General features: G+C 42.5%; 2 protein-coding genes across 6 annotated transcripts in view; one reads left to right on the forward strand and one right to left on the reverse strand.

The window, feature by feature from the left end:
- The window catches only part of galnt1 (UDP-N-acetyl-alpha-D-galactosamine:polypeptide N-acetylgalactosaminyltransferase 1), a 136,102-nt gene extending 127,823 nt beyond the window's left edge, over nt 1–8,279 (forward strand). For all 3 annotated transcript variants that reach the window (XM_017453280.3, XM_017453277.3, XM_053674980.1), the window contains exons 11-13: nt 579–677; nt 773–907; nt 6,191–8,279. In XM_017453280.3, the coding sequence (XP_017308769.1) occupies nt 579–677; nt 773–907; nt 6,191–6,337 (381 nt within the window). In that variant the 3' untranslated portion in view covers nt 6,338–8,279. The remainder of the gene's footprint in view (nt 1–578; nt 678–772; nt 908–6,190) is intronic.
- A 1,712-nt stretch (nt 8,280–9,991) lies between these two features.
- The window catches only part of tmem245 (transmembrane protein 245), a 26,616-nt gene continuing 21,607 nt past the window's right edge, over nt 9,992–15,000 (reverse strand). For 2 of the 3 annotated variants that reach the window (XM_017453274.2, XM_017453276.2), the window contains 3 exons: nt 13,907–14,081; nt 13,273–13,467; nt 9,992–11,777 (listed from right to left, as the gene is read on the reverse strand). In XM_017453274.2, coding sequence (XP_017308763.1) covers nt 11,732–11,777; nt 13,273–13,467; nt 13,907–14,081 — 416 coding nt within the window. In that variant the 3' untranslated portion in view covers nt 9,992–11,731. The other variant, XM_017453275.2, reaches the window with a different exon arrangement.

A 15,000-nucleotide genomic window follows, 5' to 3' on the forward strand; every position in this document is an offset into this window, starting at 1 on the left:
TGCCCTGCGATGGACTGGAACCCTGTCCAGGGTGAACTCCGTCTTGTGCCCGATGCTCCTTGGGATGGGCTCCAGGTTCCCCGTGACCCTGAAAAGGAGTAAGCGGTAGAAGATGGATGGATGGATGGACGTTTGCAGGGTGTGATGTCACCATGAAATATATCCAATCACAGAGGGATTAGTCGAGGGCATGGCTGAGACAGAAGGTCATTGAACTCGTCGTTACTGGCCGACGTTAAGAAGGATGTTCAGTACTGAGGGGAAGATTTGGCAGATCATAAATTAATCCTGTGTGTGTGTGTGTTTGTGTTCTCGTATATGATTTTGTGTATGGAATGTGCGTGTTTGTGCATGTGCGTACATGCACGTGTATGTATATGTGTGTGTACATTTGTGCATGTGCCAGTGTGTTAGTATTTTGGTAATGATGTAATGTTTACGTTTGCGACGCAAAGCTGCTGCAGAAGTATATTTCATCAGTGCGCCAGTTCCCGCATGCAGCAGAGCGACCAAGCGTAGAACAGCAGAGTTTCATTTCTCTACAGCTAGAGTTTATAACATGTCTGTGAATCTCGCAGATCCGTAACGTGGAGACTAACCAGTGTCTGGACAACATGGCACGGAAAGAGAATGAAAAAGTGGGCATCTTCAACTGTCACGGCATGGGAGGCAACCAGGTCAGGACATTTCTCTCTCTCTCTCTCTCTCTCTATCAATCATTTCATCATTACTCTTGTCGTACAAAGAAAATGACCACGTGTCGTGTTTGCAGGTTTTCTCGTACACAGCCAATAAGGAGATCCGAACGGATGACCTGTGTCTAGACGTGTCCAAACTGAACGGGCCTGTAATGATGCTCAAGTGCCATCATCTGAAAGGCAACCAGCTGTGGGAGTACGATCCTCTGGTGAGTGCATGGAGTCAGTTACCGAATTCATAAGTGAGGAATATCTGCATTAAGGTGAGCACAAATATACAGGAGTTTTATTTTAATACGAGTAATAGTAGTGAGGCTTTATTAAGGTTGTAGAGGGATCTCGGTCCGTTCTGAGATCCATGCAGAAGATTTTTACTTGTTTATATCCTCGGGTTTGTGCGAGACGTGTGTGAATTCAGATCACAGGGTTTCAGTACGGTTTAAATCCACACACCGAGATGGTGTTCCCACGAGCTGTCTGTGTTGATGTGGATGTACTGTATATTCCTGTCCTTTATCTTGATGAAAGATCCATCACAGCCTCCTGACAGAGGCAACCATGTTTTGAGCTCAAATATTCTAGGCAGTGGTACTAAGACGTTGGACCGATCGGAAAGTCATGAGTTAAAATCCCAGCACCGCCAAGCTGCCACTGCTGGGCCCTCGAGCAAGGTCCTTAACCCTCAACTGCTCAGTTGGCTCCGGGCGTCTGCTAAATGCTGTTAATGTAAATGATGCCGTGAATCATAATAAGAGCCCCATAATAAGGACCACTAGCTGCGATGTTGTGCAAGGCCGAAACATCTGACCACAACCAAATTTCCAGTGACACATAGCGAAGTTCAGGCTCTGTGATCCGTGTGATGCTCTGAGGAAGGACTTCTTTTGTGCTCAGATCATCAAACTGCTAGGTGGTGTTTAATATTTGTTGATGCAACAATGTAAAAATGATGTAAACTGAGCTAAACTGTACAAAACAGGGGTCGTCTCACCATCTTCCTCACTGTGTGGGAGAGCAGGTTTATCCTGCATTGTTTGCTTTATTATTATTATTATTATTATTATTATTATTATTATTTTATTTCATTTCTAGTCCTGTTGAGGTTAATAGCATTTTTCACTGCTTATGTATTTTGTACTTGTACAGGCCAGCAACCATAATTTTTTGTTTGGTTGTTTGTTTATAAGTCAACAGCGATTTTAAAATGATCCGATTTTTTAAAAATAATATTAAAAAGAATAGTTTTTTTTTTTTTTTTTTACAAAGTAACCAATCTGTATTCTTTATGGGTGCCAATAATTTTGGCATTAGAAAGTAGTATTTAAAAATTCTTAGGGAAATTATTATTTGCTGATGTAGGATAAATAATTGGTCTAGTTGGGGAAAAAATGAAGCATTATGATGTGTAACAGTGATATCAAACAGTTAACAGCACCCTAGAAATCACATGAACCTCAGTTACCATAGCAACCACCTAGCAAAGCATTTGCATCTGCCAGGAATACCGTAGTAATTTCCAACAACACCCTAGAAACCTCTTGCAATACCATAGCAACCAACTTAACAACACCCTAGCAACCCCCAAGCAACCACCTGGAATACAGTAGCACCAAACTAGGAACATCCTAACAACCACCTAGGATTACTTAGCAACACCCTAGCAACCACCTTGCAACACCCTAGCAATCACTAGCTATCACTAGGCATACCATTGTAACCACCAAGGATTACATAGCAACTACTTAGCAACCATTTAGAATACTATAACAACCACCTTGCAACACCCTAGCAGTCACTAGCTATCACATGGCATACCACTGCAACCAACTAGACTATCATAGCAAGCACATAGCAACACCTAGCAACTACCTACATACTATGCACACAGCAGTAACTTAGCAACCAACTAGCAACACCCTACAAGTCACATGATATACTGTATAATATTAATCACCTAGCAAAGCCCTAGCAGTCTCCTATAATCATGCTCATGCTGCTCTGCCTTTTCTTCAGGAAAAGCACTGTGTCGGTTTTTATTTACATCACAGAAACCGACACACGCTGGAGGGATGATGGTATAGTTGTACTGAGACGGCCATCACTCTGTTTAAATATCACACTGATGTTCAGTGAGTTAAAGAGCTGCTGTACTGTGCAGAGAGAGAGATTAGAGCACCCTCATTCTGAACAGTGCTCCCTGCATTCCGCTGAAGCCATCACTGCTTTGTGGAAATGTCACTGTAATCCCTGCCTCTCCTCCTCCTCCTCCTCCTCCTCCCCTTCCTCGCACTGGCCTCATGCCCGGAGCGTGGGGTTGAAGGACTGAAACAGGAACCTGCAGCATGCAGACTTTTCACTGTCAATAAAAGTTCTGTTTTAGACACAGAGAAGAGGGGGAGAGAGTGAGCAAGGAAAAAGAGTGAGAGAGGAGGTAGAGTGACAAAGATCAGGGGATCACTTGTCAAAGCAACTACATCCGCTGCATGTTTTAGCATAAATTACCGTCACTTACCAACTGAGGTGTGTGTGTGTGTGCATGCGTGTGAGTGTGTGTGTGTGCATGCATGTGTGTGTGTGTGTGTGTGTGTACTCTGTGAAATCTCTTGGTGCAGATATTATGTTATATTATATATGATGTGTGTACATGAGAACATACTGCACGCTGTAGTGGCAAATCCACCCTAATCGACTTGCATATCAGTATTTACAATTACTATGGGATATTCTGATATTTAATGTGTAATGAGATTCTGAGATTCTAATTTGTTGTGGCTTGTTTACATGGGTATGAAAATATGGGAAACTTTTACTAGATTAATCTTCATTTTAGAAATCTTTAAAGAGCTGGCTGTTCCAGCTGTTTGCAGCAGGACGAACCCAATAGTACCATTACCTAAATATCACCTGCCACTTAGAACTCCGCACATTTCTATTCAGATGAAATGAGTATTCCTGTTGGATGATAATTCGTTTCCCCCCAAGGAGTTAATCAGGAATGGTGATAAAAGGAAGGGTCAAGTTCTCATTTAAGAAAAGAAAATCCACTCTAAATGACTGCATACAAAATTGAAAGAAGTATTTTGTACTGAAAACTCTGAGTTGATTTCTTTCATTTAACTTACTTTAATAGACATGCGAGTCTATTCTCACTCAACATTACCAACAATGCCATTCGATTACCCACTGATAGCCGTGCAGTGGAATCTAGCCTTCACTCCCTCTCTACCTAAAGAGAGCGATGCAGCAGAGCTTTAGTTCTGTAGTCTGTCCCGCTCGCTCACCTCCTCATCTGTTCACTCTACTCAGACAACTCACAAAGTTTAACATCTCGTACTAATGTCACCGTCCTCCTTCAAAAACAATCATGTGTGATACATTATAGAGTGTATTATTATAGAACTAGCCGAGCTGAGCTGGTTGTTGGCCACGCCCCCTCTACTATTTCAATGGTGGTTTTCTCATTAATATGCCATAGAGCATCACTGGAAAATGCTGACTGAGAAAAGTAGCTTTTGCTCTTTTGTTTGTTTTTTTTTAAATGAAAAGTGTGTGGCTTAATGTTTGTTTTTATGTACATTTGTCCATGAGCTCAAGTGTATTTTACGTATGGTTTATCTGTTTAGTGGGTTTTTTATCCAGCACTAGTCTGAGCAGGTCATGCTGCTGACCGCATACAGTACAGCCATAAAGGGTGGCTTGTGGTTAAGGCTCTGGGTTACTGATTGCAAGGTTGGGGTTCATTCAAGCCCCAGCACCGCCAGGCTCTGGGTTACTGATCGGAAGGTCGGGGGTTCAGGCCCCAGCACCGCCAGGCTCTGGGTTACTGATCGGAAGGTCGGGGGTTCAGGCTCCAGCACCGCCAGGCTCTGGGTTACTGATCGGAAGGTCGGGGGTTCAGGCCCTAGCACCGCCAGGCTTCCACTGTTGGACCCTTGAGCAAGGCCCTTAACTCAATCCGCCCCAGGGGCAGTGTATCACGGCTGACCCTGTGCTCTGACCCTAACATGCTGGGATATGCGAAGATAAAAGAATTTCACTGTGCTGTAATCATTATATTGCTCTGTGCAAAAGTCATTAAACAGAATCGGTTCAAGTCAACATTGACAATCCCCAAAATAGTGTTACGTTCAATAGTGACAGTAAAATAGGTCAGGTTATCCTTCTGTTTTTTTCATTAGGAGCATGTTTTGCTGTGACTGACATCTGACTTAAAAATGCAACCGAGGAAATTAAACATACTGAGGTACTGTAAAATGCCGATCTAACGTTAGGTACACACTCGCAGGATTCACCAGGCCCTTGTTTTGTCGCTTTGGTAACAATGACACTAATGGCATTTGTGTATGAATTAAACAGATTGTGAAGTTTAGTGTAAAATTTATTTCGAATCCGCAGTCGAAAGAAGTTATTCAGATGAATAAAAAGTTTGCGTATGAACATAGCCATGGTAAAGTCGTATGAACATGGCCATCCTGTAAAGGCAGCCAGAGAGAGGAGTTTGTTTCTATGGTAACAGTATATGTCTATAAGGAAGGTACATAAAGCTCACAAGGTTTGCCAGCGCAGAGTTTCCTTAAACATGAACGTGAATAAAGCCCTACCTGAGGTCACTGCCTGCTGGGGCAAAAATTGTGTCAAGTGATATAACAGTCACGTGAATTGAAATTGACTGTGTGTATCAGAGTTTACAAGCACACACACACACACACACACACACACACACACACACACACACACACAGAGCCAGCTCAAATCAGACAACCGAACTTTCTCTTGATGTATTCATGTGACCTTTGTTCACACTGCCATGGATTAAACTAACCACATGTCTCACTGCAACTGTATCTAACTACAGTGTGAACATAACACACACACCTCTCTCTCTATCTCGCTCTCTTTCTCTGTTTCTCTCTCTCTTTCTCTCTTTCTCTTTTTCTCTCTCTTTCTCTGTTTCTCTCTCTCTTTGTCTCTCTTTCTGTTTCTCTGTCTCTTTCTCTCTCTCCCCCTACTTCCCTGTCAATCTTCAATCTCTCTCCCTCCCTCGTCTCCATCTATCCCCATCTCTCTTTCTGTCTCTCTCTCTTTCGCTCTCTCTCTCTCTCCTTCCATCCCCATCTCTATGCCTGTCCATCCAAGTCTCTCTCTCAATAATGAATCTTTTTTATTTTTGGTCTTACAAGAACAAAAAGAAAATGTAGTTGATACATTTTCTGACAGTGCAAGAAAGGAAATTGTGTGCTGTTTTTATTTATTTATTTAAATTGTAAGCCAGCACACGGCTTGATTTGAAAGTTTATCACTCGGCAGCAGACTTGGCAGGCTTTTAAAAACTGTGGGCTTTCAGAGGAGCTCTCTTTACTGTTAATAATAATGAGCTAACCTTTTCTGACTTGTTAAAATGTTGGATTGTTAAAACTCACAATTCTCCCTCCCTCCCTCCCTCTCTCCCTCTCTCTCTCCCTCTCTCTCTCTCCCCCTCCCTCCCGCTACAGAAGCTGACCCTGGTGCACGTGAACAGTAATCAGTGTCTGGATAAAGCGTCGGAGGACGACAGCCAGGTGCCCAGCGTCAGAGACTGCAGCGGCAGCCGCTCACAGCAGTGGCTCCTACGCAACGTCACACTGCCCGAAATCTTCTGAGCACACAGCGCATGCACATGAGGACGTACGGAGAGAGACGGACTGACACACTCTTCACACCAGCTCTGGTGGAGAAAGAAGAAAAGGAGCGCGAGCGAGGGAGGGAGGGAGGGAGGAAGCTGGATGATCTCTCTACACTTTCCTTTCACTTCCTAATGGTGTGGTCTTGAGGCAGAGCCAAAATTACAGACATATACGTGTACATGAATCTCCCCTTCACTCCACTTTACTGACACCCACAACGAGATGGAGAGCGAGAAGAAGAAGAAGAGACTGTATTTTACACAGAGAAACTTAGGATCAGTGGCCTTGTCTTCCTTTAAGGAGCAGAGGGTGATTAGGTGATGTTTACCAGTTGCCTCCTTTTTAGAATATCAGAATATTGTGTGCATGTGCACGTGTGTGTGTGTGTGTGTGTGTGTGCGTGTGTGTGTGTGTGTGTTGCTGAGACAGAAAGACTATGTGGCAACACTGTGGCTTTTAATTTAATTCTATCACAAGTTTAACGAGCATTGAACACATATCAGTAGCTGCTTTCATGATCTCTTCTCTGATTGGTCAGCGTAGGAACCATGGGTTTCATCTATCAATATAATAATAATAATAATAATAATTATTATAGTAGTAGTAGTAGTAGTAAAAACCCCAAAGATAAAAATGAATGAAAATGTTAGATTAGTAAACAATGAACAGGGTGACTGTCTTAACCAAGAATTATGTAGACTCGTTTGTGTCTTTTATTATTTATTTGTTTTTAAACGAAGGCCCCAAAGTCATTCCTTAAACTTTGACTAAGTATATTGGCTTTAGTTGCAGTTTGTAAGGTGTCTAGTGCTATAACTCAGATTTGCCCAGAAGCAGGCTGACCCTGAACTTTTGCCTTCCTCTGCATTGGTTAGTAGGAGCTATTTTACGCGTAAGCACAGGGATTTCATTAACGAACGAGGGCGTCGTTATTCTGTCCTCGAATCATGTATCATTTATAAATTCAAGGGCTTAGCCTTTCTGTTTGTGTGTGTGTGTGTGTTTGTGTGTGCACAATATTGTCTTTTTCTGTTTTCGAAATTGTTACTGTTTTATGTCCGTGTAGATCCTGTATTTAAATTTATTCACACACACACACACACACACACACACACACACACACACACACACACACAATCACTGCATTTGTTTAAACCTGTGCAAAGGCCAAAAGAGATTCAGCTAACATATGAATTATTTTACATTTCATTCACTTATTCATGCATTTAATTGACTTTTTATATTGCTTTGTAAAATCATGTGTTACGTTAATGTATTGCGTCTGTACTTTGTTCTCATATCAATGGAGGCTGCAAAAAGAAAAAAGAAAAAAAAGATAAAAGAGAATGCTGCTTAGCACTGACTGTGGATGTGAAAGACGGACTTCGCCCCCCCCCCCCCTCCCCCGCTTCAGCGTCTCACCCTCTGGAATCCGGATAAAGGACAAGCGGAACGTTTTCGCAGAAATACAGACTCATAATGGCATGATGGAAAGGAATGAGCGCAAAAAGATACTCTTGTCTCTGTGTGTGTGTGTGTGTGTGTGTGTGTGTGTGTGTGTGTGTGTGTGTGTAGGTCAGAGAGGGACATCAGAGAGATCTACCCATCATCCCTCTCCTTCGGTCCCTCGTGGACAACTAGTTTACACACTTTTATTTGCCCTCCGTCTGATGTGAACGGGTGTCATCTCTACAGAGGGGTGTGTGCATGTGTGTGTGCGTGCGTGCGTGCGTGGGAGAGCAGCATGCATGTGTGTTAGTGTTTCTGTCAGAGGGTTTTTTTGTTTGTTTGTTTGTTTGTTTCCCATTTTTCTTTAAAAGCTGAATGATGGTGTGGTGTGATGATTGACAGGTGACAGCACACAGAGCTTGATCCACAGGCTGGAGAAATAAACAGGGAAAGTTTACAGTCCAGCAGATCTGACGTGCCATGGTCTATACTTTTACACATTACACTAAAAGATTAGTCTTCTTACACCAGGCAAAAAAAAAAAAAAAAACAGCAGAGGAGTAAATCATCACATGATTCTAGAATGACTGACAGGTGCGTAGGTGTTTTGAAATCTCTGATATTAACTGGTGAACCTGGAAGCCCCACCCCCTTCCCCCCATCTCACATTAGTAATGTTGTAGCACCCTTGCTTCCTGTCAATGGAGAATGTTTTGAGTTTATTGATGTGAAATAAAATCTATCAATCTATACAGGAGCACTCTTACACCTACACGTTCATGCAGTTATCCAGTCAGCCAATCACGCGGCAACAGCGCACTGCATAAAATCATGCCGATACTGGTCAAGCTCTTCAGGTCAATTTCACATCAAACATCAGAAAAAGAAAAACGTGATCTCAGTGACTTCTTGGTACCAGACGGGATGCTTTGAGCGTTTCAGTAACCGGTGATGTCCTGGGATTTTCATGTACGACTATCTGTAGTGTTCAAATCCAGTGAGAATTCTGGCAAAACATCACCTGGGCGTTTTTCTGATTTGTCCAGTGCCCAATGCAGACGCTTGTCAGATTCTTGCTCTTGGCTGATGGGAGTCGATTCCCATGTGGTCTTTTGCTGTTGTAGTCCTATCTGAGATGCTTTTCTGCTCACCAGGGATGTAAACGTGCTTTTTTGAGTTACCGGTCAGCTCAAACCAGTCTGGCCATTCTCCTCTGCCTTCTCTCACCAACAAGGCGCTTTCATCCACAGAATTGCTGCTAACTGGATGTTTTTTTTCCACACCATTCTGTATGAACTCTAGAGACCGTTGTGTGTGAAAATCCCAGGCGATCTGCAGTTTCTGAAATACTCAAACCAGCCCATCTGGCACCAACAACCATGCCACGGTTAAAGTCACAGAGATGGTATTTTTCCCTGTGATGCATGATGTGAACGTTATAGCTCTCGACCTGTATCTGCAGGGATTTATGCCTCGTGCTGCTCCAACGTGATTGGCTGATTGGATAATTGCATGGATGAGCAATGGTGTTCCTAGTTAAAGTGGCTGTGGAGTGTATGTATAAAATCCCTTCATCTCAATAAATAAGTAATAAATGGTAATAAACTCAGCACAGAAAGACGTGACGCCTATTAAGACCACTGTAACTCGAACGTGGGTTTCGACGCCGTATTCAAAATAATAATAATAATAATAATAACAGACAGATGAAATTGTGTACAATTTTACGAACGAGTACGGTAGCTCACACTGTTTTTATTTCATTTAACAGATGAGCGAGCACTCTGATGAAGCCATCAGGTTGAAAGAGCCAGGCAATCAGACAAAACGCACACACACACACAGACTCGGCGAGAACCTGGCCGTGAAGGGAGAATACAGATAGATTTCAAGAGCGTTAAAAAGGCAAGTCGAAAGCTCTGTTCATTGTAATTGTGGAAGGCTGAAACAATCGATTTCAATCTTCCACGCGCTGATCTGACCGCTCTCTGATGGCTGCGATTCTGGGGTCGGTCATGACCACGTGACCTTCACAGGACGTAAAGGTCAAATTGTCAAACAGCAGCAGAATGACCCGGTGGGCTTTCATAAAATATTCATAGATTCAGTGATATTTATAGATTTGTAGAAAAATGACCCATTTATGTAGAGTGTGTTTGAGGTAATCAAGAAGCAAGACAGTTATTTCATTTTCTTAAATCGTTTTAATAGTGTAGTAGTATAATGAGTAAAGTAAAAAAATATATATTAATGGCTAGACGCCATTTCAGAAGGAATACGTCAAATCTTTCCAAGGAACACAACACAGGCAGTTCTGCTCAATAAACCAGAAATCACTAACTTACCGTTTACTACTAAAGCTCTCATTTGGTGTTCGACCAAATTTCGTCAAATCGTAACCATCACTTCCTGAGTGAGCAGAATATCCTACTATAAGATCAATTCGAAACTAGACTAGAAGGATATCCATCAGTGCTACATAATCGATCAACATATCAAAACAAATACGCTTTCAAATTCTAGCTACAGTATGTGCGCATGAGCATGGATCTGTCTTTGGTCTTTCTGCGTCCGCAGTTCTCCCGACACAGGCTTTATAAAACGAAAAATAAATAAATAAATAAAAAAAGTTCTCCATTTCTTCTATTGAGTTTATCCCTCCACTCCTCCACTCGCTAAACCATCAGCAAACTTCACCTGTGAGTAATGACACTGCTTGCTGACAGCTAGGAGCAGGAGCTTTGCTCATATTAAGCAGCGCATGAAAAAGCACGCATGTCAATCAAAATGAGTTCCAGCAATGACTCAGGAAAAAGCGCACGATGATGTATGGGACAGAAAATAAATAAAAAGTAGAATCGAGAGATTATGTATTCCATGAGCACACAACTTGGTGACAAAGTCATCACTTAGAAGTGTTTAGTGTAGTCAGAGGAATGAATCAGGGAACATAAGGCAAAAGGTGTGTGTGTGTGTGTGCTCTTTCTCTCAATCACAAACACACACACACTTATTATACTTGAGGACCATCCATTGAGATCATTATTAATTAAGGCTATGCTACACCTAAATGTAACACTAACCTCAGTAACTTAAAGGAAACTGTTAGGCTATTTTTGTTGTTTCTTTTTAATACAAGCTAATTTATTTAATTACATTTTTTAATAAAAGCGCTTTTTCTTGTGGGAACCAGCTAAATGTCCCCACAAGGTCCGATATTCCTATCACTGTGGGGATTTAGTCCTCACCAAGATATTAAAAACACGGCCTCAAACACAACCGTGTGTACACGAGTAGCGCTTATGGAGTTATGCTTTGTGATAAGACTTAAAAACTACTCGTGCACTAATCAAGAACTGTTTAACTTTATATAATTATCAGAAAGTAGCAATCCCGCACACACACACACGCGTACACACGCTCGTCAGTGCTGTACACAGCAGGGTAAAAGTTGTCACATTATAGAAAAACTTCATTAACATGAAAAAAAACTCAAATGAAAAACTGCAATCGTAACGAAGACGGTGAAGACGTAGCAGTGGTGAGATTTACAGTCAAGCGCTGTGTGTAAACAGTTACCCTAACAATCAGAGCGCTAGTCGAGTTTGTAGTCGCTATGCTAGACGAAACGCAATGCTGCTAACCGAACTTTTGCGCTCAGGGGTTAGCGGTGTAAATAATATTGCACACAGAGAACCCAGGCTCGGGAAGCTTAGCATTCTCGCCGAGCAGTCGTGGGAGATCAATAGCATTTTATAAACACTGATCCGGAGCTGATCCGAAGCTGATCTGGAGCTCATCGGTCCTCCAGGTGCAGTTTAAGTGCCTGAGACTTCTGTGTCCTTTTGGAGGAGGTTCCAGACTCAGAGGAGCGAGGGCCGAGTAACAGTTGAGCAGCTGGGAAAGCAGCTCGGGTTTCTTTCACTCGATCGCTCTTTTCAGCAGCAAAGGAGAGTCCAGGAACGGCCTGCGGGAAGCTCAGGGTCAGTGTTCATAGCAATGTGAAATTGTGTGTTCACTACCTAGTCAGGGTTCTGCCGTTCATTTAAGAGAGTGTGTGTGTTTGAGAGTGAACCAATGTCTCCAAAAGCACATTCCCACTGAATTCCCAGAATCCTCGGAGGAACTAAAGACTCCCAAAATCATTCTGAATGAGAGCTACACAGTTTAAAGATCTGTCCCTGGTTTGCATTTCCACCAGACCGCAGGAACAATGAATGAACAGACGTAACACAACTGGAACTATCCCCGTGCAGAGAGTAGCACCGTCATAGTGGTGTGCAAATTAAGCCTGGTTTATTCTTGACACGTGGAATTCGCGTGCATGTGCAGATGCAGCGCCAACCCAAGCGCTTGTGTATCTTATCTACATCTGGAGGAATAATAACGATATGAATTAATAATAAAATGGTTGAAAGTCAGAGCCAAAACACCCCTGTTCGTCTAGTGTGCAAGTCGAAGTCTAAAATGTTTAGCGATTTTAAACGTCAAAGCGTCGTCGTCGTGATTGTTGTCACGAACGGCATCTCAATTCCAAAATTCTTTTAAAATTCAAAAGCCCTGCTGAAGAAAGAAAAAAACTCAACTAAACAATAGAAACCATCACAGTCATTCTAATGCTTTCCACTACAAATACCATTACAAACCATCAGCTAACTATTACCATTATTGGTCCTTAATGGTATCCACTAGACATAACACGCCACCAATAAAAGGCAACAAATTACCAATAGAGACCCACAGGGACCATTACAGTTTCCATTTAAAAAAACAATACGATTCCCATTATAACCATTCAAACCGTTACAAATTCTGAAGGTTTCCTGGGGTTTTCTTCAGCAGGGAGACTAAACGTCAAAGGAAAACCAGTTAGTAGAACAGTACGCAAGTACGCAAGTATGCGATTTGTGACGCATTTGTGGCTAAACAAACCGCCTCCGTTATTTACTTTGGTCCTTACATTGGCACGTAGCGTTACATTCTGAGGGCGTGCACAAATGGTGCGCCAAACAACCAGCCATCTTGCATACGTGTACACATAGTTGAAAGCGAGTATAATCCAGCCTTTAGATGTGTGTGTGCGGACTAAAGTCTCAGGAGCAGGCGCTTTTTGCTTCACGCAGGCAGTCAGCTTTTATTTCCACATGTACACAAGTCATTAAATACACACTGCAGCTTTCAGCACGTCGAATATTGTAGTACAATCTCGTATTCGTATTTGACAGTATATTCTTTGACGCCTGCATTTGACCAATCAGTGCTCGGTATGGGAAGCTCCGCCCACTCTGGAAGAGGGATTTAAACAGATGGAACGACAGACCAGGAAGTAAAATTGCTCTGGTTCAGTGTGTATGGGGTTCTATATTGTAACACCTACATCTATGGTAAGGGAAAGTTACCATATATACTTGACTCTTTGTGTGTGTGTGTGTGTGTGTGTGTGTGTGTGTGTGTGTGTATACCTGCCCAGGTGTTGAGGGAAGTTGCTCTGCACTGGTGTAGGTTGGCTGCTGCTCGGGCTCATCAGCATGGCACTGTAGATGTTGGACGCTACCACCAGAATGCAGAGCAGGATCGGGCCTATGATGGCGCCTTCTAAACCCAAACAGTATGCTCCACCAGCCACAGCTAGGCCTGTCAGATAAGGATGACCCCCGCTAGACAGACAAACACACACACACACACACACACACACACACACACACACACACACACACACACACACACATTAAGGCTGTAGGCTAAAATCAGAGCACGTGTCATTCATAATTTAGCAGCAACTGACTTTAGAGTAGAAGGATCAATAAAAGCTAATAAAACTGACGCCTGCTAGACAGATAGATACACACACACACACACACACACACACACACACACACACACACACACACACACACACATAGCTTGATTACATGAAGATGTGTCCCTGTAGGGTAAGGAACATTACAATGTCCTTGTTATTTCCTCGAGAGCTGAATGCATTACCTGCTCTGCTCTTAATTAATCTCATTAAACACTTGTGCATGAGGGAGTCAGTCAGTCAGACAGCCAAGGACACAACACTCATCTTTACAGCACACACACACACACACACACCCCGATATGTCTGAGTAAATGGCCGTATCGACGAAGTAGGTGGGCAGCAGGTGTGCGAAGAGCAGCAGCAGGGCTTTAACACCTTCACCTTGTGCCAGCCACAGATCGAGCACAGCAGGCAGCGCTGCCCAGTACGTCCCCAAAAACGGCACAGCACCAAGAATGGCTGCCAGCGCTGCAAACACACACACACACACACAGAGTAAGCTTTACAATTTAAATCAGCTTGTGTATTTGATTCAGTTAAGGCGTGGGCTTGGTTACATGTTTCAAAAGTTTGCCAATCAAAAAGGCAATAAAATAATATTACATAAAACATCATCATCAAAAATGTCATCATCCAGCAGCTTCATGCGTCTCATCTGAGTGAATTCCTTAATACGTTTTAATCCTCTTAGCTCACTCAGACTGAATATTTCATCTAGTGCTGCACAATAATACCGAAAACTATTTATTCAGCTAATTTAGGTTAAAGCCGGCTTTAAAGCATGTGGCCCTTTTCCCCCCAGGCTTTGCTTTCACTTTACACTTTTAGATCACAAGTCCTTCACAAGTATTCCTTCAAATGTATGAATTTGTGAAACTAAATAATAAACGCCAGTCATGAGTCACATTATAATCAGTAAATAGTACTATTAACACAAAATGATGCGGAGGAGAATACAATAAAATAGTGTCACCGCATCACGTAACCAAAACACGTCATTAAAACACGTGAACCGTGATTTCATGCACCAGAATTTCTTTATCCTGATTGGTCGGAAGGTGTCGATTCATTTTCTAGAACAGCAGCTCGGACAATAGTCTCAGTAGTTGTAATTCAAGTCACATTGTTGTTTCCATAGTAACCACTTCCATGCAGATTTGTACGGCTGACATAAAACAACAACAACAACAACATGTAATCGTTGGCATGGTTGAGTTTTCTGTATGATGTTTATTTAGCATTTATGGAAGAAGTCTCCAGTGTCAGAGCTAAAGCTGTATGTTTTCTGCAATGGGAATGTCTTCAGGATGGAGGAGTTCGTAGTTTCCTCAGCAGCGTTTAATTCTTATTCAATTCATGAGAGAGAAAAGGCTGGGAAAGTGGGGAC

This window comes from Ictalurus punctatus, chromosome 23 (genome assembly GCF_001660625.3).
Source record: "Ictalurus punctatus breed USDA103 chromosome 23, Coco_2.0, whole genome shotgun sequence".
NCBI lineage: Eukaryota > Metazoa > Chordata > Actinopteri > Siluriformes > Ictaluridae > Ictalurus > Ictalurus punctatus.